This window comes from Sciurus carolinensis, chromosome 4 (genome assembly GCF_902686445.1).
Source record: "Sciurus carolinensis chromosome 4, mSciCar1.2, whole genome shotgun sequence".
NCBI classification, from domain to species: Eukaryota; Metazoa; Chordata; class Mammalia; order Rodentia; family Sciuridae; genus Sciurus; species Sciurus carolinensis.
Window position 1 is genome coordinate 72,166,091 of NC_062216.1, and position 26,512 is coordinate 72,192,602.

General features: G+C 49.5%; 3 protein-coding genes and 1 long non-coding RNA gene across 8 annotated transcripts in view; 2 read left to right on the forward strand and 2 right to left on the reverse strand.

Annotated features, from left to right (window-relative positions):
- The window catches only part of Ncapd2 (non-SMC condensin I complex subunit D2), a 27,056-nt gene extending 22,712 nt beyond the window's left edge, over window positions 1–4,344 (forward strand). For 2 of the 3 annotated variants that reach the window (XM_047550750.1, XM_047550751.1), the window contains exons 23-32: window positions 293–404; window positions 475–598; window positions 677–832; window positions 1,195–1,372; window positions 1,462–1,556; window positions 2,138–2,218; window positions 2,364–2,547; window positions 3,425–3,551; window positions 3,633–3,788; window positions 4,007–4,344. In XM_047550750.1, the coding sequence (XP_047406706.1) occupies window positions 293–404; window positions 475–598; window positions 677–832; window positions 1,195–1,372; window positions 1,462–1,556; window positions 2,138–2,218; window positions 2,364–2,547; window positions 3,425–3,551; window positions 3,633–3,788; window positions 4,007–4,092 (1,299 nt within the window). In that variant the 3' untranslated portion in view covers window positions 4,093–4,344. Of the gene's footprint in view, window positions 1–292; window positions 405–474; window positions 599–676; window positions 833–1,194; window positions 1,373–1,461; window positions 1,557–2,137; window positions 2,219–2,363; window positions 2,548–3,424; window positions 3,552–3,632; window positions 3,789–4,006 lie in introns of those variants that run through there. The other variant, XM_047550752.1, reaches the window with a different exon arrangement.
- The window catches only part of LOC124983459 (uncharacterized), a 10,767-nt gene extending 4,016 nt beyond the window's left edge, over window positions 1–6,751 (reverse strand). The window contains exons 1-3 of one of the 2 annotated variants that reach the window (XR_007108442.1): window positions 5,870–6,751; window positions 4,905–5,013; window positions 112–2,536 (exon numbers count right to left, since the gene is read on the reverse strand). This is a non-coding gene — a long non-coding RNA (uncharacterized LOC124983459). Of the gene's footprint in view, window positions 1–111; window positions 2,537–4,904; window positions 5,014–5,869 lie in introns of those variants that run through there. The other variant, XR_007108441.1, reaches the window with a different exon arrangement.
- A 113-nt stretch (window positions 6,752–6,864) lies between these two features.
- On the forward strand, window positions 6,865–11,679 carry Gapdh (glyceraldehyde-3-phosphate dehydrogenase). Of its 2 annotated transcripts, XM_047550754.1 has the most exons (12): window positions 6,865–6,981; window positions 7,243–7,283; window positions 9,448–9,547; window positions 9,628–9,734; window positions 9,901–9,991; window positions 10,118–10,233; window positions 10,326–10,407; window positions 10,620–10,771; window positions 10,855–10,933; window positions 11,032–11,115; window positions 11,205–11,302; window positions 11,407–11,679. In XM_047550754.1, exons 2-12 carry the CDS (start codon window positions 7,261–7,263, stop codon window positions 11,474–11,476), a joined length of 1,002 nt encoding a protein of 333 aa, XP_047406710.1. In that variant the 5' UTR covers window positions 6,865–6,981; window positions 7,243–7,260; the 3' UTR covers window positions 11,477–11,679. The 2 variants fall into 2 exon arrangements, with proteins under 2 accessions (XP_047406710.1, XP_047406709.1); XM_047550753.1 differs by lacking the exons at window positions 6,865–6,981; window positions 7,243–7,283 and adding an exon at window positions 7,943–8,043.
- Window positions 11,680–11,994: 315 nt separating this feature from the next.
- On the reverse strand, window positions 11,995–26,383 carry Iffo1 (intermediate filament family orphan 1). Its single transcript, XM_053743399.1, is given in 19 exon segments — window positions 11,995–13,424; window positions 14,619–14,749; window positions 18,434–18,529; window positions 18,791–18,911; window positions 19,037–19,116; window positions 19,119–19,196; window positions 19,924–19,932; window positions 20,204–20,344; window positions 21,476–21,571; window positions 21,698–21,715; window positions 21,717–21,759; window positions 25,596–25,635; window positions 25,638–25,764; window positions 25,766–25,797; window positions 25,800–25,865; window positions 25,868–25,993; window positions 25,996–26,206; window positions 26,209–26,322; window positions 26,324–26,383. Coding segments are annotated over 19 exon segments (1,695 nt in total). The 3' UTR covers window positions 11,995–13,318.
- Window positions 26,384–26,512: the final 129 nt, after the last annotated feature.

Genomic DNA, 26,512 nt, shown 5'->3' on the forward strand with positions numbered 1-26,512 from the left:
CCAGCCTCAGCAACTTAGCAGGGCCCTAAGCAACTCAGTGGGACCCTGTCCCTAAATAAAGTACAACAAATAGGGCTGGGGACATGGCTTAGTGGTTAAGTGCTCCTGGGTTTAATCCCCAATACAAAAAAAAAAAAAAAGCTTTCTCTTTACATACACAAACATTTGGCAATTTTATGAATGGTTTTGTAGACATCACCTTTCCTCAGATCTTCATGCAAAATGAAGTGTTAGGCTATAATATGATGTCTCTGGTCACTCATGAACAGACCACCGTGATCTTTTCCTTTAGAATTCAAGCTCCGAGACCACCATGGAGGAGGAGCTGGGGTTGGTGGGGGCCACCGCTGATGACACAGAGGCAGAATTAATCCGTAGCATCTGTGAGATGGAACTCTTGGATGGTAAGAAAAATTGCTAGGTGACCTCCCCAATTGAGATAACACATCCCAAACAGAGTTGTTCTTCCAACAGGCAAACAGATACTGGCTGCCTTTGTTCCACTTTTGCTCAAAGTCTGCAACAACCCTGGCCTCTATGGCAACCCAGACCTCTCTGCAGCTGCTTCACTTGCCCTTGGCAAGTTCTGCATGATCAGGTAGTCCCTGAGTTGGTACTATTTCAAAAGAGGATGGAGATGATATGACTTCTCTGATGTTCCTCTCCTTGCCCCTAGTGCTACTTTCTGTGACTCCCAGCTTCGTCTTCTGTTCACCATGCTAGAAAAGTCTTCGCTCCCCATTGTTCGGTCTAATCTCATGATTGCTACTGGGGATCTGGCCATCCGTTTTCCCAACTTGGTGGATCCCTGGACACCTCATCTGTATGCTCGGTAAGAGATCCCTTGCATTTGAGTTGTCCCTGATTGTTCCCACAGTCTGTTATGTCAGTGTGAGGGTCTGTAAGACTGTATATATTTCCCTAGTCTTGACACTACCTTCAACATCTACTTGATACTTAACCTGTATAGGCCCCTGACTAACTGTGACTCTAAGAGAATTGAAGCTTCAGTGCAGTGCTTTGGCTACAAGTTTTGCCTTTCCCCCTAACTACAGCTTTCAACTGTAGACAGCATTCTAACTGCTTCTAGCATGGCATCCTGTGGGTAATAGATCCCTGCCGAGGGCCTTTCCTGCTGATTTTAAGGTGTAGCTGAGAGGTCTTGGTCCCAATGACTTGAGATTTCATTCCTAGCCTCAGGGACCCAGCTCCACAAGTGCGGAAGACAGCAGGGCTGGTGATGACCCACTTGATCCTAAAGGACATGGTAAAAGTGAAGGGGCAGGTGAGCGAGATGGCTGTGCTACTTATCGACCCTGAGCCTCAGATCGCTGCCTTAGCCAAGAACTTCTTCAATGAGCTTTCTCACAAGGTGAGAGGTGAAGAGGCAACTTGGGTCCTGCTGCAGAAGGAATATGTAGATCACCTCATCTCTTTAGCATGATTCTTTCTCCTCTACAGGGCAACGCCATCTATAATCTCCTTCCAGATATCATCAGCCGCCTGTCAGACCCCGAGGGTGGGGTGGAGGAAGAGTGTTTTCACACCATCATGAAGTATAGTTCCCTGGGCCTTGGAGCACATTTTCACTAGCACAGAGGCTTAGGAATCAGACATACCTGAATTGGAATTCCAGCTCAGCTTTATTCATTCATTTATTCTTTTGGCAGCACTTGGGGATGAACCCATGGCCTCACATAATCCCTGGCCAGCCCTCAGCCACCGATGTGCACCTCCAACCCTAGGTCTGCTTCTTTTTAGCCACATGGCCTTCAGCAGTAACTTGACTTTCTCTGTGCCTATTTCCTCTGCTATAAAATGAGGTTTATACTACTTGTCTCATATTAAATAAGATACTATTCTTACCATGGCAGAAGGCACACAGTAGTTCTCCCAAATGGCAGCTTTTCTTGTTAATTTCTATTCACAATAAAAATTTCTGGGGGGGCGGGTTCTCTAATGTCTGGGAGAGGGCAAGAGGAGCATGTGAGGCAATTAGAGAGCCATGACCAAGAACATTCTTCTACTGAGCAAGGGCAGAGAAGTCTGGTGCTAGGTTAGGGTCCAGCATAGGCCTTAGTGGATGAGGATGGAGGTGCTCTTTGCTGATCACACATCCTCACTTCCCCTTCTGCAGGCAGCTCCTCTCCTACATCACCAAGGACAAGCAGACCGAGAGCTTGGTGGAGAAGCTATGTCAGCGGTTCCGCACAGCCCGGTACATTACCTTCCCTGAAAGATCTCTGTGCTAACAGTAGCCATGTGGGGGAAAGAACCCCCCAGTGGCATACCTGGGACCAAGGGAGACCTAGGAGGAAGGATAACCCTTGAGCTGTTGCTCACAAAGCCCTTCCCATCTGCAGAACTGAGCGACAGTACCGGGACCTGGCCTACTGTGTGTCACAGCTGCCCCTCACAGAGCGAGGTCTCCGCAAGATGCTCGACAATTTTGACTGCTTTGGAGATAAACTGTCAGATGAGTCCATCTTCGGAACTCTTTTGTCCGTTGTAGGCAAATTGCGACGAGGGGCCAAACCTGAGGGCAAGGCAAGCAGCATGGTTTAATAATATAGGTTGCTCTCCATAGGCACTGTTCTGAGGCTCTTCTGCTCACATTACTTATCCCTAGCTTCACCTTCACTATAACCAAATTACCAGGGTGACTTGAGAACAAATTTTTTAAAATTTTGTTGTTTTTGTGATACTAGTGATTGAACCCAGGGGCACTTTCCCTCTGAGCTATATTCCCAGTCCTTTTTATTTTATTTTGACACAGGGTATTATTAAGTTGTCCAGGCTGTCCTCAAACTGTGATCTTCCTGTCTCAACCTCCCAGGTCTTTGGGATTACAGGTGTGCACTACCATGACAGGCTGAGACCAGATCTTTCTGTCTCCAATTCTCTTTCTTTCTCTCTCTCTCTTTTGAGATAGACTTTCTTGAGTAGTTTTAGATTCAAAGCAAAATTGAATAGTAAGTTAGAATTCCCATATATCCATCTCCACACATATAACCTTCCCCACTATCAGTTTCCTACACCAAAGTCTACATTGACATTGACAAGATTGGATTAGTGAGCACATTAACAGATCATCACCCAAAGTCCATAGTTTACATTAACATTCACTAAGTATCATAACATGCTACCATTAGAGTATCATTAAAATAGTTTGCCCTAACATTTCCTGTGTTCTACCTATTCCCCCTCCATCCTCCCACCTTTTAGCAAGCACTAATCTTTATTTCCTCCATGGTTTTGCCTTTTCCAGAATGTCATATAGTTGAAGTCAAATAGTATATAGCCTGTTCAGTTTGACTCCACAATAAACATTTGCCATTCTTCCACATCTTTCATTGCCCTGTCTTTTCAGTCATAGAATAACAATGTCTCCAGTCGTGATGTTTATCTACTTTTTTCCCACCAGGCTATAATAGATGAATTCGAGCAGAAGCTTCGGGCCTGTCACACCAGAGGATTAGATGGAATAGAGGAGCTTGAGATTGGCCAAGGAGGTAGCCAGAGAGCCCCATCAGCCAGGAAACAATCTTCTGGTATGGGACACAGCCCCACAGTGGCAAGCCCACAAGCAACAGTTACCTTTCTTCTTCTAATCACATCTCTCTGTCTTTTAGTCCCTAGGCAACAGCCTTTGGCCTCTGCCTCTGCAGACAATGACTTTGTCACACCTAAGCCTCGCCGTACTACCCGTCAACTTCCAAAAACTCAGCAGCACACTTGGAAGAAGAAACCCAAGGTTGTCTTCTCAAGCGATGAGTCCAGCGAGGAAGGTATGATATTCCTTCTTGTATGACTACTTTTGATGGATGCCTCTTGTAATGCACAACTGGGTATAGATTCCTTTTGCCCCGTTGCTCCATAATGTTTTGTGCAGTTTGGATTTATCTCTACAGTGTGGTGTGGGGCTATCATCTTTGTTCTCTGAGATCTATTTTTTTTCACCATCTTTGTGACTCAACTTTTCCTACTTCTCCAATTCTTTGAATAGAGCTTTCAGCAGAGATGACAGAAGATGAGACACCCAAGAAAACAACCCCACTCCGCAGAGCATCTACTCTTAGGCACAGATCTTAGGAAGTCATCTTGCCTCTTCTCATCCCTGCTGTGCAGGGTATCCTGTGGGATGATCTTGTGGGATGATCTCTTATCCCTATATAATATTTGTTTGCCTGTCACCTTGTTTTTTTTAAATACATATATGATCTTCAAAATGCAAGACATTTCTCTTAAACTAGTCTGCCTGAACTAGGTTGAGCTGCTTTCATTTTGCAATAGATGTTTGCCAGTCTCCTGTTTACTAATGAATAAATGTTTTTATATACTTTTTAGACATTTCTGTCCTAAGCTTGTTTGTTTCACCTTTCGCATTAGCCCAGATTCAGGCAGTCTGGTGTTGGTCTCCAAATCTCTGATGAGCTCCCCTTCGACACTTTGACCTTGCACAAGTGACACCCTGCACAAGTGACAAGATGGCCCCACTATGAAGAATTACACAGTTTCTAGGCTCTATATCAGTGCTTCTCAGCCTGGGGAGGGGGGTGTTTGTCCCCCAACAGACATTTGATAATGCCTAGAGACTTTGTCACAGCCTGCAGGGCGGGGGGGGGAGCTTCCAGCATCCAATGAGTAAAGACCAGAGATATTGGTAAACATCCTACATACGTAGATCAGCCCACAAGACAGAATTATTTGACCTAATGTCAGTAATGCTGAGGTTGAGAAACCCTACTTTAAACCAAGAATTGATTTCTTCCATATACCCTACTGTGCCCCGCTCCCATCCCTGAAAACTAGCTACTGGCCTTGCTGATAGAAAGGCACATCATGATCCCCTCTAGCTCTATAGGAGAGAAGGTGTGTCTACCAGGCATTCCTTATTGTGTTACCAGATGTGCAGGAGGTCTAGTTCTTCATGTACAGGTCACACTGGTCATAGTGTCCTTGAAGACTGCCCACTCTTCTCTAGCTTTCCAAGTCTTATTTCTGCTGAGTCACCTGGAACAGGAGGCAGTGAGCCTGTCGTCATGACCACACTTCCTGTCTTTGCTGTCATGACAACAGCACAGTGCACTACTAGCACTCCATGGGCACTGAGCTCTCTACCTTTTTTTGGGCAGGATGCAGGGAACAGTAATGAGAAGTGACAAACCTGAGGCAAAAGGGAAGAATCATACTTTGGGTTAGGATGGAAACATGGAAGGGCTCTGAAGGCCTTTGGTGGGGAAAGGGTTAATGTTTCTATCTAAGCCTCTGCTAGAAGCAGTCTCCTCAGGAGTGCTGTGGGTTGCTTCCCCCACCACACCCGCACCGTGGCCTCTTCCCACCCCTGCTCATCCTGTGCCCACTAGGCCTGTTCTTGCTGCTCATGCAAAGCCTGGTCACTGGCCATGCAGGTGGCTGCCAGACATGGACACAGTCTTGGCTCTGGGGCCTCAAGAAGGGAGGGCCATCCTAGAAAGGCAAGGAGCTGGAGTCGGGGTGCAGCACTGCATGCTCCCTGCCTTTTAAGCAAAGGTTATCATTGGGCTAGCTAAACTTAGCCACAGGCTTTTAGCTAGAAGGGCAGGGGGCTGGTCTCGGATTTCGCTGGCCTAGCAAAGTAACCCAGGATCCCCCTGCCCTGCACCTGCTGATGCGCAGTGTCCATCCCTCCCCACCCCCTCCCAGCCCTCATTTCTTCCATGTACTCAGAACCCAGCCTTACTCAGCTCACAAACCTGGCCCTGCCCAGGATCTCTACCCCTCTAGAAGGGAAATAGATCCCTACTCTTCCCTCCCACTTGTGGGAAGGGGCTATCCCACCATGTGCCCGAGACCCCTTCTACAGCCCCTCTCCCCTTTCTGGACTCACCCTGCCCCCAACATCCGCCGGGGCAGCCAGTGAAGGGAGTCCCTGGCTCCCGGGCCTGCCAGCACGTACTAGGATAGGGAGGGACTTCCGCCCTCACGTTCTGCTTTCTGCCTAGGGCTGCAGCGGTTGAAGGGAGCACTATCTCCCAGCCTGGGCGGTGCAGCCCTCAGGTTCCCAGGAGCAGCTCTGTGGGAGGCCTCTGGGTCTCCTCCAGCCCTGCCCCAGTGATGCCGTCCTCCCGCTGGGGCCCCAACCCGAGCCTGGCGAGAGAAGCTGATGCAGACAGAGACTGGTTTGTCTGCCCCAATTATCAGGTCTCCAGGCTGCCCGGGCTGCAGGACATCGTGACCTTCCGTGCAGGAACCTCCCCCTCATTCTTTTCCTGAGCCTCCTTCCTCTCCAGGCCCCCAACCCAGAGAGGCCTGGAGCCAAGAGGTGGGGAGGGGAAAGTAGGGACTAGGAAAGCCCCGCAGGAGGCGAAAGAGCCCCTCCAGGGCCTTGTCTTCAGCTGTTCCTCTGTCACTACCCAAGAGCCTTGAGAAGATTCTCGACTTTCCTGCCTCACAGCCTTTGAAAGAATGGGAAAGGGACTGCCACGAGTCCTCCCTCCAGAGCTCCGGCTTTTATACCCGACCCCACCAGTTCCCAAAGTCCTCCCGTTTCCTCCATGCCGCAATTTTAACATGCCTGACTCCTAGATGTCCTCCGCGGGCGCTAGGACCCGCTTCCTCAAGTCCACAGTCTTCTGCATCCCCTCGAACCCGTCCTGGGAATCAATCACGGGTCACCTGCCCAAAGGGCCAATCTCAGTCCCATCCCCCTCTCCGCCCTGAGCCCACACGTTTGGTGCGTGCACATTTCAAGAACCAGGCGGGGCCGAAAAAAAAAGGGGGTGAAAGAGGCCCGGCTACTCTTGGTTTTACGGGAGCACGTAGCTCAGGCCTCCGCGCCCTCGGGCAGCGACTGGGCCAGCCGGGCGCGGGGCGGGGCTCGCGTCACCAGCTCCCACCCCCACTCCGGTTCCTATAAAGGGAGACTGCACCCTCCCCCGGCGCTCTCTGCTCCTCCCCGTTCGGCAGACAGCCGCATCTTTTCAACTCCTGCAGTGCCAGGTGAAAATGCAGACTCGCCACTGGCGGCTCGGGACGGTCGGAACCGGGGAGAGGGAATGTGTGTGGTCCGGGGTTTGGCGGCGCTGCTGGGGGGGCCGTACCGGGCTGGGTCGGGTGGGGCCTCCGCATTGCAGGGGCAGGAGGACGTGAGGAGGCGCGATGTGGACATGGAGGCAGAGGGGGGAGGGAGAAGGAGGGTCAGCGGCCCGGATCCTGGCGCCGCGCGGATGGCGCTGATGCTTTTCTTTCTCCCCCTCGCAGCCGCGTCCCTGAGACACGATGGTGAAGGTCGGAGTGAACGGGTAAGTTAGAGGCTGCGCTAGGGTGGGGCCCCGGTCTGTGGCCGCCTCCCCAGAAATTGCATCTGCAAGTCTGGAAGAGGCCAAGGGTTTTGCAGTCGCGTGGAGAGGTGGATGAGTAGCGCCCTCCCCCCAAGGAGAGCTCAAGGTCAGCGCGCAGACCCAGTGAAGGCTCCGGCAGGGGCTCCTGTCCCCTGCTCATAACTGTGAGGGGACGAGCAGCACAGACCCTTGCACTACACTATCGCAGGCAAATGGGAGGCTTTCCTATTCTCACTCTGGACCCCCATCCCCTAATCCCCTGGATCGGGCTTCTTTCTTTCCTTTCGCGCCCTGTGGGTCACGTGCCGGGGGAGGAGCCCCTCCCCCCATAGCCTTCTCCCTCCCGCGGGCAGCCCCAGGATGCTGCGTGGCTTGCGCATCATCAGCCCAGGGTTTCGCTAGCGGCCACCCGCCCGCCATGTTGCAACGGGGAAGGAAATGAATGAACCACCGTTAGGAAACCTTCCTTGGCTACTCTGTCCTCCCTTGCCTTTGACTCACTCCTCCCTTAGTAGGGTGTAGTCCCCTTTATCCGGTAAACCAGGTGATGCAAGGCTTTTCCCCTTTCTTGGCTCTCAAAGTGAAACCTCAGAACGCAGCCCTCAAGCATCAACCCGAATTTTCCCTCAGGCACGATGCTGCTTCTAGATAACTCTTCTGATGAATCAAAGAAGTGGAATTATGGAAGTCCTCTTGTGTCCTGTGTCCTCCCTGCCCAGAGGTGTGGTAGCTGTGGCTTAGTGCCAGACTGGGGGAGCTGAGTCACGGTGGTTAGAAAAGAAAATTTACACCACAAAATGGCTCCCATAGCAGCAGCCCCTTCCCTTGCACTGGCTCAACTCTCAACCCCTTTTTTGATCTGGCAGCCCAGCGCTGATCCAACCCTAAAGGCCATGCCATAAAGGTCACTGGGGTGTATTAGGTGTCTGTGAGCCTTAAGAATCCTGCTCTTCTTCCCATTCCATCTTCCACAGAAACCAGATCTCCCCACTCCACCCTAATCTGAAGTTAAATATAGCTGCCTGACCTTTCTAAGGCTGGGGACCTGGGCTTCTGTCATCCTCCACCCACTTCTACTACCCACACATCTTGTTGCTCTCACTGCCGATTTTAGCTAGGAAGGGCAGGTAGTTTAGCAAATTAGAGACTTGGGATTGGAGTACTGAAATTTTCAAATCTCTTTACCTTAACCTCACCCTTTTGTAGGAGGGACTTGAAGAAGGGGTGGACTTACCCTGTCCAGTTAGAGTTACCTGACCTTTACTCCTGCCCTTTGAGCTTGGTGATGCTGAGTATACAAGTCTTTTCTGCAGAGAGGGTGTAGCCTGAATCTGGGCCAGGCAGGAATAAGCCTTCCCCGGGAATTGGATGTGAGAAGCTAAATGCCATGTGCCAGGCTTGTGTCCATGCTGTGGGTGGCATTGCCTTACACTAGCACTTCTTAGAGGATTTGAGGTGACTGGGGGGTTGGGCAAGGCTTCAAGCCTAGTCACCTCCTGGGCAGGAAAGGAGCCTTAACTTTATGACCATGCTGGAAAGCCTGGTAGAGTTGTTTAAGGAAGATAAAATTAGACCACTTAGGACTTTCTAGGGGGTGAGGAAATTATGTACAGTTGGCTGCTCATGTCTGAGGGTTCCATATTCACAGATTCCAACCAACTGGATGGAAGATAATGCAAGGGAAATAATTTGATAAAGTTCTAAAGAACAAAACTTGAAATTCCTGCCACTGAGCACTATACTGAATCCACATAAATGATGTGAAGGCATTGTTTAGGTGTTATAAGTAACCTAGGGGTGTTTTAAAGTATGTAGGAGGATGTTCAGAGATTATGTGCAAATACTGCTTCATTCTATGTAAAGGATTTGAGCATCCACAGATCTTGGTATGGGGGAATGGATTTTTGTGTGTGTGTGTGTGCTGGGGATTGGACCCAGGGCCTTGTGCTTACAAGGCAAGCACTCTACTGACTGAGCTATCTCCCCAGCCCCAGAACCAATTCCTTTTTGAGAACCAATTCCCCGCAGATACCTAGGGATAACTGTATTCTTTCTGGGCGAGGATGAATCAGCCTATCTGTATTCCCGATATTCCCTATTCACTCATTCTTGCTTCTTACCTCAGATTTGGCCGTATTGGGCGCCTGGTCACCAGGGCTGCTTTCAACTCTGGCAAAGTGGATATTGTTGCCATCAATGACCCCTTCATTGACCTCAACTACATGGTGGGTGCTACCCTTGCAGGTGGTGGGAGGAGTAGCCTACTGAAGGCAATTGTGTTAATGTCCTCAACTTGTTCCCCCAGGTTTACATGTTCCAGTATGATTCTACCCATGGTAAATTCCATGGCACAGTCAAGGCTGAGAATGGGAAGCTTGTCATCAATGGAAAGTCCATCTCCATCTTCCAGGAGTAAGTATGCAAGACAAAACAGGAGATTGTTTTTGTTTGCTTGCTTGTTTTGCGCAGAGCCTAGGATCAGGGGATTTTGCTTTGAAGAGGTAACTAGGATGGGGTACCCACCTCAGGTACATGGTACATCACATGCCTGAATTTCATCTTGTTACCTCCCCACTAGGCGAGATCCCGCCAACATCAAATGGGGTGATGCTGGTGCTGAATATGTTGTGGAGTCCACTGGTGTCTTCACTACCATGGAGAAAGCCGGGGTAAGTGACTGGAAGGCTAAAGAGGAGGGGAGTTGACCCTGGAATTTGGTAGCTAGAAGCATGAGGAAATCTGACTTAGCCAGGAAAAGAAGAGCCTACATTTGTAACCAACTCCTTCAATTGTAGGCTCATTTGAAGGGCGGTGCCAAAAGGGTCATCATCTCTGCCCCTTCTGCTGATGCCCCCATGTTTGTGATGGGCGTGAACCATGAGAAGTATGACAATTCTCTCAAGATCGTCAGGTGAGGACAGCAGATGGCAGTGGGGAAATGGCAGGCAGGGCTGAGGGTCAGGCTGTGGGCAAGCCCTCTCTGACTCATCTCCCTCTTTCTAGCAATGCCTCCTGTACCACCAACTGCTTAGCTCCCCTGGCCAAGGTCATCCATGACAACTTTGGCATTGTGGAAGGACTCATGGTATGTGGATGATGGGAAATGGGAACAGAACTCATTCATTCCTCACCCACGATTGGATCCTTCTCCACACTTAGTTCCTGCCCCAGGGTTGGGGGTTTTAAGGGACTGGCTCAAGTCTCTATCCCTCAATCCCTCCCAAAGTGGAGGAGGGAGGCTGAGGGCTGGTGTGATGGGTACTCTGTGGGGCCTCATTGGCACTTCTGTTTTTCCAGACCACAGTCCATGCCATCACTGCTACTCAGAAGACTGTGGATGGCCCCTCTGGGAAACTGTGGCGTGATGGCCGTGGGGCTGCCCAGAATATCATCCCTGCATCCACTGGAGCTGCCAAGGCTGTAGGCAAGGTCATCCCTGAACTAAATGGGTAAGGCTTTGCTGTGCCTGAGGGGAGCAGGAGGGATGGGGCCAGGAGCACCTGGAGCTGAAAGTGCTCTTCTGTGTCTACAGGAAGCTCACTGGCATGGCTTTCCGTGTGCCCACCCCCAATGTGTCAGTTGTGGATCTGACCTGTCGCCTGGAAAAAGCTGTACGTTTGGGTTAGAAACACCTGGTGAGCTGAGATTTGTCTCTGATAAAATCTGGTGAGTTTGGAAAATGAACATCCATCTTATTTTATCTCATCAGGCCAAATACGATGACATCAAGAAGGTGGTGAAGCAGGCATCAGAGGGCCCCCTCAAGGGCATCCTGGGCTACACAGAGGACCAGGTACTGATCGGATAGGATAGGGAATTTTTTGTTGCATGACCTTATTGAACAGGGGTGGTTTCCCATACTTTGCCCTCTTCCTTCCCCAGGTTGTCTCCTGCGACTTCAACAGTGATACCCACTCTTCCACCTTCGATGCTGGGGCCGGCATTGCCCTCAATGACCACTTTGTCAAGCTCATTTCTTGGTATGTGACATGGGTGGAAAGAACAAGTTTTGTAAGTGGCCTGGTGTCTAGCGCTGGTGGCTAGCTCAGAAAAATGGCCCTTAACATCCTTGTTCACCTTCTAGGTATGACAATGAATTTGGCTACAGCAACCGGGTGGTGGACCTTATGGTTCACATGGCCTCCAAGGAGTAAGAGCCCCTGGACCATCTGCCCCAGCAAGAACATAGAGGAAGAGAGAGGCCCTCAGCTGGGGAATCCCTGCCCCTAACTCAGTCCCTCAACACACTGAGAATCTCCCCTCCTCCTAATTTCCATCCCAGACCCCCTGAAGAAGGGGAGGGGCTTAGGGAGCCCTACTGTCACATACCATCAATAAAGTTCACTGTATCCAGCCACCTGTTTTATCTTATTCTGCAATCAAGGGTATGGGAAGCTGGGCTGGTGCCAAAGTGAAATGTGTGTAGAGTAGGGCCTGACCTTTATCTTCCCTTATAATTATCTATGCCTTATTTCCCTTTTCCCTCTGGGTGCTAAAAACTGAATATTTGAAGGACTTTCACCTGGCTAGCTTTTTTGCCTTTTTTTTTTTTTTTTTTTTTTTTTGGTGGTGCTGGAGATTGAATTTGCATGCTGGGCAAGTGTTATATCACTGACCTACATACCCAGCCCTCAGCTATTCTGTTGGGTACCCTTAGGGAAGGTAACGTCAAAGTCATGGAGTTGTATGACCTTGACAGGCTTGTGAAGTGTGTAGTAGAATGCATAGAGAGCCCCAGCATGCAATTCTAGTTCTTCCACTCATACCTTCATGTGTAAACTGCAAAATAAGGCCATGACTGCATCTAGCAGCTAAGGTCTTTAGGTAAAATTAAGCACATGTGATATGTAAATGTAAAACAAGGTTCTACCTCTTCTAGCTTTGGGAAAGATGAGTTGAATGTGATGATTATTTCTTATTCTTAGACATGTGGGTAAGAGCACAGGCTGGGAGTTGATGAGCTGGCTCTGCCAGTTGGAGGCTCCATCTGTAAAAGTTACTTAACAGTTCCTGTGCCTCACTTTGAAATGGAGATGATAGAAACAGCGTATAACTCAGTTAAGGTTCTATAGTTAAAGTGCTTGAATCAGTGACACAAAAGTGCTCAATACTCTCCACTTTGATTATTATTAAAGACTCCATTCAAATTTCAGCACAGCCTCCTGAGGTATTCAGAATTGAATCTCCCCCCTTCTCAAGCTTTTCCAAATCAGACACATCAGCCTGTTGGTTTTGGTGAATGAGACAGGAAGAGGCACATCTTAAGCCAACGCTTGAAAAACACCCTGAGCATGTGTGCACATACCCTTGCACATACACACAGCAGCTTCACCTTTTTTCTGTCACTCAGCAGTGATCAGGAGATAAAAGCTATCTTCCTTCAGGGTAATTCACCCAGTCCAGGGCATAAAGTCCCCTTTAACACATGGTACTTGCCTCCCTCTGTGAGGGAAGGGTTACAGCCACATACATTAGTTGGCAGGTGGACAGCAGAACAGTACCTGTCCAATCCCACCTCCATCCATACCAGGAAGGGAAGTGCTATTCAGCTGCATGTGTTACACAATCCTTTAGGGAACTTCTAGCAGATTCCACTTCATACCAGTGCCTGGGCCAGTTAGCACCAGTTCAAAATCCAAAGACAGCAGGCTCTAGACCCCAGAGCTGGAGGTCCCACATTCACATTCCTTACACAATGGAAATGGTGAAAAGGCCATGAGCACTCTTGTCAGCCTTTTAAAGATGGGGAAGTAGCAGACACCACACATAAAGGCAGGAGAGCCCATTTGCAGTGGGAGTCGCCCAGGAAGGGCAGGGCCAAGCCTAGCTCCAGAAACTCCAGAACTCTAGGGAGGCCAAGAACATAGGGAGGAATAACACGGGCCCCAGGGCCAGGCTTGGTGTGGTAGTACAACCCCTCCATGAACCCCCAGCTTCGGGCCTGGGTGAGCGTCCAGTAAGGTGGGGCCGCAGGGAAGCGAAGGTGGAGTTGGTCCCTATCTCATGGAGCTATCAGATGAGACATCGCGATCGGAGTCTTCAGTCTCGCTTGGCGGTGGCGGCGGGTCGCTAAGCGGGACCGCAGTGAAAGCAGGAGACTTTCTAGAAAAAAACACCAGTTGTCATCTTGGGGCAGGCAGGAGACCTGATGAGGCTGTCATGCCTCTTCCCAGGGCCTTATCCTTTGGCAGGTGGGTGAGTAACACCTTGGTGAGGGCAGGGGACCATTGGGGTAGGGATGAATACAGGGCTAGGGATGTGGGGAGGGAAGAAAGAATTCTCTCCCATACTGCCCTGATAGGGGAAATGGACCCTATCTTTATCTTGGGGACTCTGAGAGGCTCAGCAATCAGAAATGTCTGAAGTAACAGCATAAGAGATGTCACCTGAGATATAACTATAATGCACTAATAAAAACCACATAAATAAATATACACACATATATATACATATATAACTTAAACCTTAAAAAAAAAAAGATAAGAGATACCAACTGAGTATACTAACCTTAGGTACCCAGCTTTATATATACATATAATTTGTTTTGTTTTGTTTGTGCTGGGAATTGAACCCAAAGTCTCATGCATGCTAGGTAAGTGTTCTATTAAGCCACATCCCTAGCCCTGTAATTTGACATTTTTTTTTTTTCTTTTTTTGAGACAGTGTCTTGTAATGTTGCCCAAACTGACTTCAAACTCCTAGGTTCAAGCAATCTTTCTGCCTCAGTCTCCTAAGTCACTGGGACTACAGATATACACCAGTACACTCAGCTTATTTGTAGCATTTTTATGATTTTGTTAAAATTCACTCTTTTGTTGAGGCATAACTTAGGGTCAATCAAATGCATAAATCATGGCTTTGACTTTAGGTAAAAATCTGCCTCACCACATCCCTCTGTTCCTTGCTAGTTTTTAAGCTGTCTCTAACCAATGAAACCCTTACAGGTGATGGTACTGAAGGGAGGATGAAAAAGCTGTCCATCTGGGTGAGACATACCAGGAGACCGCCAAAGGACAGCCCCACCCCATTAAAAATAACCAGGTATTGGGCTGCGGTTGTAGCTCACATGGTAGAGCACTTGCCTAGCATGTGTGAGGCACTGGGTTTGATACTCAGCACAAAATAAAAATAAATAAATAAAATAAAGATATTTTTTAAAAAGTAACAAGGTACTGCCCAAGGGTCTTTAGGTCTTGCTAGTCAGAGGGCTCTGCTTCACCCCTCCTTCCATGTATCACCCTGGGAGGCAGGAACTTAGAAGAGCAAGCAGGCCCCATGCTCCAAGTAGGCCCTTACCGGTCTCCAGACTGAGTGATGAGTCGGCGGCAGGTCTCCATCTGCACATCCAGGCCCCGCTTCATGCTGCACATCTCCATGTACTCATGCAGGTGCCGGTTCATGTCATTCTTTGCTGTGGCCAGCTCCAGCTGTGATGGGGCAGGACAGGGTCATAACAGTTAGCAGGCCCAGGGAAGTAGTACCTCTGTCCCCTGACCAGGAGGCTAATACACCAAGAACACCAACTAGACCAGAGACCCAGGAGGCCATGGTTGAAGGCTCAGATTTAAAAGAAATCAGATGGAGGCAGAAAGCACCAAATTATACAATGGTTTCCTCATCCTTTCAGAATGTTCTCTTTCTTTCTAGGTCTCCCTTTTTTTTTTTTTTTTTTTTTTGTGGGACGGATCCCAGGGCCTCACACACACATGCTAGGCAAATGCTCTATCACCAAAGGCTATTCTACCAGCCCCTGCCAACCCATCCCTTTCTCGGGAATCTTTGCTTACAGAAAAATACAAGGGTATCTGTTGCAGGCCTGCATTCTTTTAAAAGATGGATAAGGGCAATGAGAAAAGGAATGTCAACATGGGCAGGAATGGAGCAGATCAACATTCTAAACTGCTTCAGGCAGCCAATTGTGGATGCCCTTGCTCCCTCCCTGGGGTTCCCACAGAGCTCAGCTCATCCCACATTTCCTGTATGATGCTGGCTCCAGCTAACCTCCCTTACTAACTTGTAAGCTCCTTTGAGGGCTTAAGGGTCTTACTTATGTCTGCATGTCCAGCACTCCTTCAATGAGAATTAATTAACTCTGTGAAGTATCTGTAAGACTCACAGCAAATAAAAGGAAACCTGATCACAGTGTTCAAAGAGGCTCAATTCTCTTACCATTTTCTCCTTACTTTATTTTCTCATTTATAAGTCATTCCCAGACACTAAAAGAAGGACTCCCATACTGAATGTCGTATCAATTATAAGATATAGTCTGACTTCAAAAACATTCTATGTGGAAAAATGAGACACCTGCAATCAAGGGACGATGTTCTTCCTCCAGAGTTCAATTCTGCAGTCGGAATCTGACTCTGAGGTAGTGAGAGGAGGGGCCAAACATAGAAGGATCTGAGCCAGAGACTATCTGGCTGCCTTTGTTTGGGGTACAAAGGCCAGGGGCCAGAAGGGGACAGGAATCAAACTGCTTGGAGGTGATTGACTTGACTGATGGAGAACAAAAATAAAGAGAAGGAAAGGGCCCGTGAAGAATGTGATTTGGATAGAGCGGAAACCACCCGTAACAAATCTGAGTTGGATGAAGAGAGGATAGGAACTGGAAGAAAGGAGGAAATGGGTCACAGGACCAGACAAAAGGGACAGCCAAGAGAGTGGCATCTGGGGTGAGATGGTGGCTGGTGGGTTGGAAGCCCTAATGAGGATGGCATCAAAGGCACACATGTTTGCACAGTAGCAAGAGGAGCAGGACGTTCTAACTGTTCCACCTAGGAGGAAAACATGACACTGAAGCTCTCTTCAGATAGCTCCACCTCTCCCCAGCTCCTCCTCCTCAAGAAGCTGAAGCAGGGGCTGGAACCTATCAAAGGGGAGGGAGGGAAGAAGGAAGGGAACAAGGAAGAAGGAAATGAAACAAAAATATTCTACCAAAATATAAAGCTAGTACTGCCAAAAGGGGTCTCGACATATTTGTAAGTCCCTCTAATTCATACAGTAAAGGCAGGAATGAGATAAGGAGATGATGCAAATATTAGGGGACATCCTTAACAGCTTACCTCAAAAACTCCAGAATCGATGTTTTTGACCAGAGGCAGGGTGGTGGGGGTGGTAAGGATGAGATAAGTGGAGAAAGCCAGTGGGTACAAAAGAATTAACTCCCTCCCACCTATCATCCTGGGCCACAGCATTACCATCCAATAATGGAACTGTCCCTGAGATCAAAGGTCGCAAAGATATAAGGCACCTCAAGAGCTCTAGTGGATCATCAGGGGCAACCCTGCAACCAAAGCCACCAAGTCAGCTCCCCTAAACTTGCTCCTCCTGTCCTGCTGGGAGGAGTAAGATGACTCTGAAACAGCTTAAAAGGCATGCTTCCCTTTAGGATGCTCTTCTCTTTCTTACTGGGTCATGTTTTCAACTAGACAAACAGATGGCAGCTGCAGATCACTGTGGTAAGAACCCCTTGCCTGGTTGGAGGTGCTATGAAAACACCAAAGCTTAAGCCTATCATCCAGAAGAGGTAGGCATAGGACAGGGAGGGAGGGAAGAGACAGCAAAGTATACACAGGAGAGTGTAGATCAGTTCTCCCCACCATGGCCTTAGCCAGTAGCAGAACTCTGGCTGACTTTTGAACAGCATCTTTCTGCCTGGGCCAAACACAAAAACCAAAAAGACCAGTTTTACTTCAAGAATCAGGACCATTTGATGTGTGGTGGGAGAATGAGGATGCAGGAAAACAATTTCTCAACTTTCTTCTCAAAATGCAGGCAGAGTGAACACAACAGGTGTTGAGAGCAGTGATGAAGGATGGGAGAGGAAGGATGAGAGAGCAGTTACTGAGATCAGGGGTCTCAATGCCCTCATGGCTGTGGCATGCCCAGTTCCTGGGAATGTTTCTGTGCAAGAGCATAGGATACCTAGCTGCTGTAGCAGTGCCCTGCATGAGGAGGCTCTGTGCAAGAGCCCTATCAGTTCTAACCTTGATCTCAGGCACAAAGCTCCTGGGAAGGAAGGAATTCTTATGCTAGCCAACTACAATGTTTCACCAGCTCTGCTTCTCCAGTTCCTGCCGGCCTTACAGTAACTTTAAACAATGGGCTTTCTTGAGAGCTACATGAAGCTCCTGACATTGCACTTTGCAACTATGGATTGCAACTGTGAAAAAGCTACCTAGGATGTCCTAGTTTCTGTAACTTTCCTGAATACAAAGAATAATGGTTGCATAGTCTTTATCCTGAAAATGAGAAGTATATAAATAAAGATTGCTGGAGTAATTCTTTAGATCTGCTTCTCCATCAGAGAGCAGAGCTCCACCTGATCCCAGCTTAATCTTCAAGATCTGTGTCTGTGAACCTTTATTTTCCAACCTCCCTTCGCCCCTCACCGGACCCGAGAGTTTGGTTGCATTGGTCATGACAAACAGGAGTGACATGCCACACAGGCTTGAAGAGAGGTTGAACTAGAAGTCTACCTGTCTCACCCTACCTCAGTATCCAGGCAAGGGCCACTGCACACTTGGACAGGATGCTCATGGGAGTCCCATCCAATCCTCCACAGAATGGCCACCTCCATTCTGTGACACCACAATCCTTTCTGAAACCTCGAAGCTTGGAATCTGAGTTAAAGTACCAGCTCCAACTATCATCTCTACAGGGGTCCCCAGGGCTATGGAATGAGGAAGGAGGAGGAAGAAGGGCCATCTGAATGCTGCAGCACTGACAGTGCCGATGATAACCAATCCAAACAATACCCATTGGGGTGTCCTCATGAGAGTAGATCCTGCCCTGAGCTCCATGTGTGGATTAACTGCTTCATTTAATCTTCCAAACCACCCTGCAGGGTGAAATTATTTGGAACCCCATTTGATGAAGAAAACAGACTCAAAGAGAACAAGGATCTTGTTCAAAGTTGAGTGGTCAAAAGTGATAGAGCCAAGCTTTGAACCCCCATGTCTGCCTCTAGAGCATGAGGTCTCAAGGACCCACCAGAGGTATCACAGCCAAGAGGTAATAGAAAGTGAAGTCCCTGGTCTCTAGGACCCACATTGAGGGACCCAACCTGCAGCCCAGCAGACCACTGGAGCACAGGCCCCACACGTCCTTACCTCTATCTGGTCAATGGTTTCCTGATATTCTTTTTCCCGGGTTTTGAACAAGGACTCAGTATCTTTAATCACCTTCTCCAGGCTGTCTTCCTGTTGCTGGAGGAAAAAGGAAAGCAAGGGGAGGCCAACCAGGTAGGGACGGGATGGAGAGCATTCCACAGGGTCAAGGCAGGGAGAAAGAGAAAGTCAGGTTAGAGGAAACTGGAGAGAGGAAAGAAAAGCACAAAGGAAGAGGGGAGACACGGGAAAGGATGAAGGCCACAAAGGGAGCAGAGTGAGGAATGAGGAAAGGAAGAGGCAAGGCTTCAGGATGGAGAGGCACAGCTGAGGGGCCCTGAGGCCGGGAGGGGTGGTTACCTCTCCCTGGGCCTCTGCGGCTGCCATGGCATAGCCTGAGAAATCCTCCCACAGCAGCAGGGTCTCCTCAGTCTCCTCCCAAGTCAGGCTGTCACAGTCGTCCTCAAAATCATACTCCCTCCTAGAGACAGGGAACCCATGTGTCAGGGGCAGTGGGGCCTTGTCCAGAAGAGGAGACTGTGGGGAGCGCTCGGCCTCAGGATGTCTGGTGTGGGGCAAGGACGAGGACAGGCCTGTGGGACTCACAGCTGGTTGAGCATGCGCTGCATCTCCTCGTTGATGCTGAGGGCTGTGCTCTCCTCCTCATCCCCATCGGGCTGGCGGGGGGCCCATCACTCTCCAACAGGGAGGTGTCCTCCTCGACAGCAGCCGTGCGCTCCCTCTTCCGCCCCCCCATGGATGGGACCTTAATGGAGGACAAGTGCAGAGACTACAGAGACGAGGCCGGGTGCATGAGGAGAAAGGGCAGGAGGGGGAGGCCGGGCAGGGGACAGGGGGCAGGGGCAGGAGGAAGCAGCGTGAACCAGCAGGAAAGGAAAGGTGGGGCAGAGAGAAAAGACAGTTACGATGACAGGAACAGAAAACATGGAGCATCACCAAGAGACAGGCCAGACACCACACAGATGGGGCAAGGCTGAAGAATGAGACGGAAAAAGAGAAATAGAGAAAATAAAGCAGTAAGATAAGGAGAGAAATGGCTTGTTGTGACCACGTTAAGATGTGTCTAATGGCTAAAGAGCAATTTTTTTTTTTTTCCTGAAAACTAAAAACTCTTTCTGATGAAATGACTAAAATAAAAAGAAAGTTTTGGTTTGGGGGTATATGGGTGTGATCCCCAGTACTACAAATAACAAATAAAAAGAAAGATTTAAGCTGCAAGGAGGATGAGGATTTAGTATTACAAAGGAGAACTGACTTGCATCCAGATCTAGAAGGCCAGTGGGATCAGAGAGAGAAAAAAATGAAGTAAAGAGAAAAGAGATTAAAAATGAGGAAGAGCCAAAGAAAACAGAAAGGGAAGAAGAAATCTGTGCTGAAGAGCCTAGTGGGTCAAAATCAATGTCCAAAGGACCTGTGTGGTTCAGGAGACTGGGACTGGGGACATTAATAAGCTTGCATGAGAGCAAACTAACCAGCTTCTTCTATGGAGAAGCAAGAAAGAAATGAAAAAGAGAGAGAGGAGAGAAGCAGACAGAGGAGAGAGAGAGGGAGGGGGAGATGGTGTAGGAGATAGCTTCCAAAACCTCTCCTGAGGCTGTCCCTTGCCCCCCAGCCTAGTCCCCACTGAGGGTCCTGATGCCAGGACAAAGTTCCCAAGAAAGGGGCAGGGCCCGTGTTCTAGACTAGCCACAATGGAAGCTTCTTCACCGCCAGCCCCTCCCCTGTGTGCTAAGGACAGCCTGGCCCCCTCACCTGGAACATCTGAATCATGTCCTCACAGTTGCGCTGCTGAGCCACGTCACACAGTTTGGCGGTGATGTCAATGCGGCGGCAGATGTCCATATCTACCTTCATGGCCTTTTCCTGGATTTTGGTGTCCAGTTCTGACAGATTCTGTCCAGAGAACATGGGGAATAGTGAGGAGGTGGTAAGTACCCATAAAGGTTTTGACAAGAGCCTCACCCTTCTCATCACCCACTCTTCCATGAAGTCCCTAATCCCAGGTAGAACACCCTTTTCCAGGGGTCTTTCCCCACTGCATATACTGGGACCACCCATGTTACTGGCTCTCTGGCCAGATGGGCACACTGAAGGGAATGGCCCAGAGTCTCACACAGGCAGGGATTCCCTGGTACCAATCATAGTCCTTATCCTCCTGGAACTTACATTACCAGAGGGAAGGAGCCCACTGGGAATTTTGAGTGAAGAAGGTGCCAGGCATGGTGGCCACTACTACAATCCCAGGATGGCTAAAGCAAGAGGACCACAAGTTTGATCTTCTGGGGATGTAGCTCAGTGGCAGAGCACTTGCCAAGCACACACAGGGCCATGGGTTCAATCCCATGTCCCCACCCCAAACCCCTGCCCTATGCAATAAGTTTGAGGCCAGTCTGGGTAACCTTAGCAAGACCCCATCTCAAAATAAAGACAAAAAGGGCTGAGATGTAACTCCAGTGTACAGTGCTTGCATACATGCACGAGGTCCTGGGTTCAATCTCCAATACTGAAAAAAAAATAAAGAGTGGAGTGGAGAAAGTATTGTAATAATATAACAACTATGCTTATTTAGCACTAAGGATGTGGCAGATACTATCCCAAATATGTTAAAATCTTCATAATAACTCTGCAAAGCACACACCTTTATTTTCTCCATTCCACTGATGAGACTACAAAGGCTGAAGAGGACTTGGAGGTAAAGGAATTGGCCCACAGCCATACCACTAGCAAGCTGAAGAGCCAGGCATCAGAATCTAGACAAGCTGGCTCCAGAAGTTGTGCTCACACTTACTACCCACAAACTCCAGAAATTACCAAGCCATCCTGCCTCTGATAGGATGCAAGGCTTCTGTTTCTTCTTCATATCTTGAATTAGGGGGTGCCAAGGGGAAAAAAGCCAGAGGGGCAGCACAGTGAGAGAGAAGCAACAGACTAGGCAGCAACAGGCCAGAACTAGCAAGGCCACCCTTCTGGTTTCCAGTCGCCTGAGTATCCCAGCAGGGCCAAGTGTGACGGGCCTGAACTCACATTACTCATGAGCCCCTTGAAAACGACCAACTCGGCTTTCAACTGCTCCACCTTCATGGCTAGTTCTTCTTGGCAGGCATCAGCCTCTTGGGCTTCCTGTGTAGGAGAAACACTAAACATTAGGGTACCACCAATAAAAGGAAAGGGTAAAGATGACAAGAAGGAACAAGGAAATGGACACTAGGTTGAGGGAAGCAGTAGCAGTGGGGTGGTCACCCTCACCTCCTGGAGTTCATTCACTTCGCTCCTGCAGCTGAATCCGCACCGTGTATTCCTCTTCCCACCTGACAGATATCAGGAAGAGAAAAACATAGGTCCAGAGTCCCTCCTGCCCCTACAGTTCCCTCTCCCAACCTCTCTGGCTCAGGCCTCAGATCCCAGGTCTGGACCCCTACATGGGAATTTGCTGCAGACAGGAACATGTAGCCAGTCAGTTGGTGACCAGCTGCAACTGTCAGGCAGCTCCACACTTCCTGGCAAGGACCAAGCTCAACAGCTGCCTTCCCAGAACCTCCAGGCTGCCACCTAGGAACTACAATTAAGAGCATCTGCTGCTGCTCTGACCCACTGCAGTGGGATCCCCAGTGGGTCCCAGCTCCCCCAGCTTTCTGGCCAGCCTCATCACCCACCTCCTACCCACACCAGACCACCAGGCCCACCCAGCCCTGTCTCCCACCTTCAGTGGCACAGATCCGGTCTCCTGCCTCCTGCCCGCACCAGAACAGAGCTCGTCTAGCCCGCTGCCCTGCCTCCTGTGGGACCATTTAACCCTGTGAAAGCATCTGCAGGACACAGGCTTTATCAACAGAGCTGCTCAGGAGCCTGGTGGGAGACACTCAAGTTCTTCCCCAACCCAGAACCCCTGGAAGGGAGTCACATAAAGATGACAGGGCAAGCCCTGAAGCTCAAAGTCCACCAACAGCACGCAAGCAGTGGACATCAGAAATCAATGATGGGCTGGGGTTGTAGCTCAGTGGTAGAGTGCTTGCCTAACATGAATGAGGCACTGGGTTCGATCCTCAGTACCACATAAAAATAAATAAAGGTATCTACAACCAAAATTATTAAAAAAAAAAAAAAAAAAAAAGAAGAAGAAGAAGAAGAAGAAGTCAATGATTACTACTGCACCCAAACCCTGAGGAAAAGGCACCTTGGTAGTGGGGGGATGGAAGCCAGAAGCAGCACCTCCCATGACCCAGAAGTCAGAGAGGAAGACCATAAGGAGGGTGGAAGACACTCCTGGCCACAGAGCAGGGCATGAAGGCACTTCTCAGGACTGGTATATGTCTTATTCCATCACAGAGACAGAGGTGGAGTAGGGGCCAGCAGTGCCTAGAATTTGGCCCCGTCAGTTCAAAACCCAGAGAATTGGCTGGAATAGCAACACATCTCAGACCCTGTGCATATAAACTCATCACTTCTTGCCATAATCAGAAAAGGCTTCTTTCAGTCTGAGAAAGGTGGCGAACTACACTGAGAGAAACCTCAACATAAGAAAGGAGATGAAAAAGCAGCAAGGATGTTAAATCCCCAGAGAACCACTTCTATAGTCAGAAGTGAGCCTTTCTGTTCCTTCCCTACAGTTTCTGCTCTCTTGCCCTCTCTGGTCCCATGTCTCCTTGCTCGCCTGTATTCCACATCATAGCCGCACTGCAGTATGCCTAATAATAACTCCTGCATCACCTCGGCCTGCCCCCTCCCAGTTGGGCTGGCAGAAGAGGCAGCCAGCCTGGTCATCACCCTGCTGGTTCACCATGCAGCCCAGCTCCTGGCTTTCCTCGCTTCCTGCCCCTCCCAACCAGCTCCTCGCATGTCCTTCTCCTTTTGCTCTGGCATTGAAGGGCCCTAATAGCATCAGGTTATTTATTTTTTTTTTAAATAGACCCTTATCTTTTCTAAGCCTTGGTTTCTTCATTTGCAACATGAAGGCATGGATGTAGCCCCTTATGTGCCTGGCATCCATGAATCCCCAGAGGCAGCTAGCAAGAGTGACAAGGGACCTAACCACTGGACAGAATGCATCAAGGAGGATAAGATGTACTGTTTGACAGTGCATCAACAAATGCAGATGGAAACACAAGTAAAGAAGTTAATTAAAGATGAAGCTTAATGAAGTTTCAAAGGGCTAAAGTGTGAAAATGAATCATCTGGAAGTTCACTAGGATTCTATTTGCTATTGAGCCAGACTTTTGACCCTCCATTCAATCTTATCTCTTTTATAAGCTTGATTATTGTGGGTAGGATCTGAGCACCTTTTTATGTATTCTGCATTTATCAAATATCTCTCATACAAATGGACTCTATCCTTGATTTAGAGCGGAGGGGGCATTCCCTATATTGGAAAAACTGAGGCCCAGGAGAAAGGTCACATAAGGCAGGGGAGCTGAAAATAGAGCCCAGCAGGCCTGGCTTCATCCCAGTTAGTACTCAAGTTATGTCCATGCCTTCTGCGCTAAAGACAGGAGGTATAGTGTTGCTATAAAGAGACCAGAATGAGGGCAGGAGATCTGGGGTGGAAGAATGAGTACTGTCTGTGTCACGTACCATACAATCCAGTTATGGGGCCTCTGCCAGCAACATGCTGCAGAGTGATGAGCTAATCAATCCCCAAGGAATAATTCTTCGCTGCCCTGGACAGCTGGTCCAAGGACAAAATATTCTTTCAGTTAAAAAAAAAAAATTCCCCTGAGAAGAGCAGTTGTTCCTGTGGTTATGAATGTAATCCGGAATGTCCATGTTCCACTGTTGACTGTGTTAATTAACTCCTACAGGGGCAGGGGCAGGGGCAGGCTGGTTCTGGATGGCACCTGAATGATGGTTTTAGGACAACTGAAATTCCCAAGGACAATAATAATATGGATCACAACTAATGAAGCCAACATGAAGCAGAACAACCTCAGAAAGCTGTTGATCTGGGATATGGTAGACTCCAGCAGGTTCCCAATCCCTGAAGTTCAGCCCCAGACCCAATGGTTCCCAGAACATTCAGTCAGTCCTTACCCACTGCTAAACCAGATGCCAATTCCTGCTACACTGGGCAACAAAGGTAGTCCCCAACTAGCCCACAAGGAGCTCCAATAGCTCAGAAGAACTGGAATCCCCAAACAAAGGCCTCCTTCTGACCCTAGTCTCTTCCTCCTTAATCAAAGCACTGGCTCTGCCTGTTGCTCCCATTGCATCAGACTGGTCACCAACTATCTAAGGAATCCACTTGATATACAGCCAATACTGTGGCATACCTCCCTCCCCCTCACTACTTGTGCTACCCACTGGGGCAGGGTTCCTCTCAGAAAGCCAAATCTTCGTCAGACAACATTAGGCGTGCCCTGAGCTGCCTTACAACTGAGGGTGTGTCCATATTCCCAACCTTTTTCTTACTCAGTCCCTTTGCTTCTCTGTTCATACTTCTCCAACAGAGTTCCCCACCAGCCCTATGACAACAACCAATCCCCTCCCCTTACCCTATGGCATTCCCTTCTCTCTTTTTCCCTTTTTTTTTTTAACCTGCCTCAAGCAGTGCCTTGGGTCCTTGGACCCTTTAGTATGGAACCTGGGTTCCATGAACATTTCTTGGGAAAACTCTGGATAGTGACAGAATCACAATGCAGAATGCAGACCTTGCCTCAGTGAGCCTCTGCCTCTTCCAATTTCACTTAAATTAACCTACCAATTTAAAGCTACATTCTTTGCCTCCTACTTTTGATCAGTGTGTGGAGCTTATCCTCCAATTCAAGGGCTGAGACAGTAAGGTAATCGACCCCACATGCAATAAAATCTCAACTGCTGTCCCCTGCAGTACCTCACAAACCCCTACAATTAACACAGTCATCTGTACACTGTAGCCTGCATGAGACAGGGAGACATGCCAGGAAAAAAATAGAATTCCCCAGTGTTCTGTTCCTAGTATGCTTCCTGTCACGAGTCTGACTTCTGCATTCTCTGTGGATTCTTAGGCTCCCGGAACCGATATTTCCTTCCAAAGCAATAAACTACTGTTATACTCTTCACACTGATTCTTGGGCCTCTCCATTGCCCTTGGTCTGGGAAACCCATACCAATACCTAGCCACCTTGTATGTGACATGATTACTGAGCCCTATCCCCACCTTCCCGGTCCCTACCTCCTCTTGTACTCATCCCGCTCCCGCTTCACTTTGGCAACACGTTGTAGAGTGCGCGATCTCCGGGGTGATGGTGTCGAATCTGGACGCCCACCCCATCAGGGTGTACCCACGACAGGCCAGGCCCTTGCACCAGCGTGGGCTCCAGTCCTGGCCCGAGGCGGCGGGCGGTGTGAGAAGGACCAGATTGTGCCAGGCATGAGCGGGCCGACGAGGAGAAGGCAGTGGAGGTGGAGGTGGAGGGCGATGAGTGGCAGGCCGAAGAGGGCGTAGGGGACCGGCTGGTGAGCGCGCGGGTGAGCCCAGCACTCGCGCTGACGGGGGACAGACGGCGGCCGGCCGGGTGCTGAGGGGCAGACCCAGGGGCCGGATGGGGCTGATGAAGCCGGTTTGCACGGCTGGTCGCGGCGAGTCAGGCCCCGACGGCCCTGCTTACCCTCCTCCAGCGCCTGCTGCAGCTGCTTCTCCAGCAGCTGGTTCCGGCGCTCCAGCTCGTGCACCTTGGCCAGGAAGCATCGGAACCGGAGGTTCAGGGTCTTGAGCACGTTGATGTTGGAGCCCAGGTCGTTGCGGAGTGCCATGGCGGCAGGGGGCGCCGGGCCCGGGCCGGGCCCGGGCCTGGCCCTGGCGGTGAGTAGGCTGAGGGGCCAGCCGGGGTAAGTGGTGCCGCGGGCAAGTCCCCTCCCCCGGTGAAGTGGTCGCCTCCCAGGGGATCCCCCAGGGGCCCCAGTCAGGCCCTGCTGCTCCTGCTGTAGGAGAAAGAGGTTGGGACCGAATAACGGATTCATGGCTGCGCCTTCTGCTGGGAGATGGAAACCTGTGCAGGAGCTGGGATGGAGGGCGAGCTGTAAGAGCCAATGAAGTGCCTGTGGAGCACGGGCGACCAATCAGACGGGCGCGGCAAGGGAGCAGAGGTC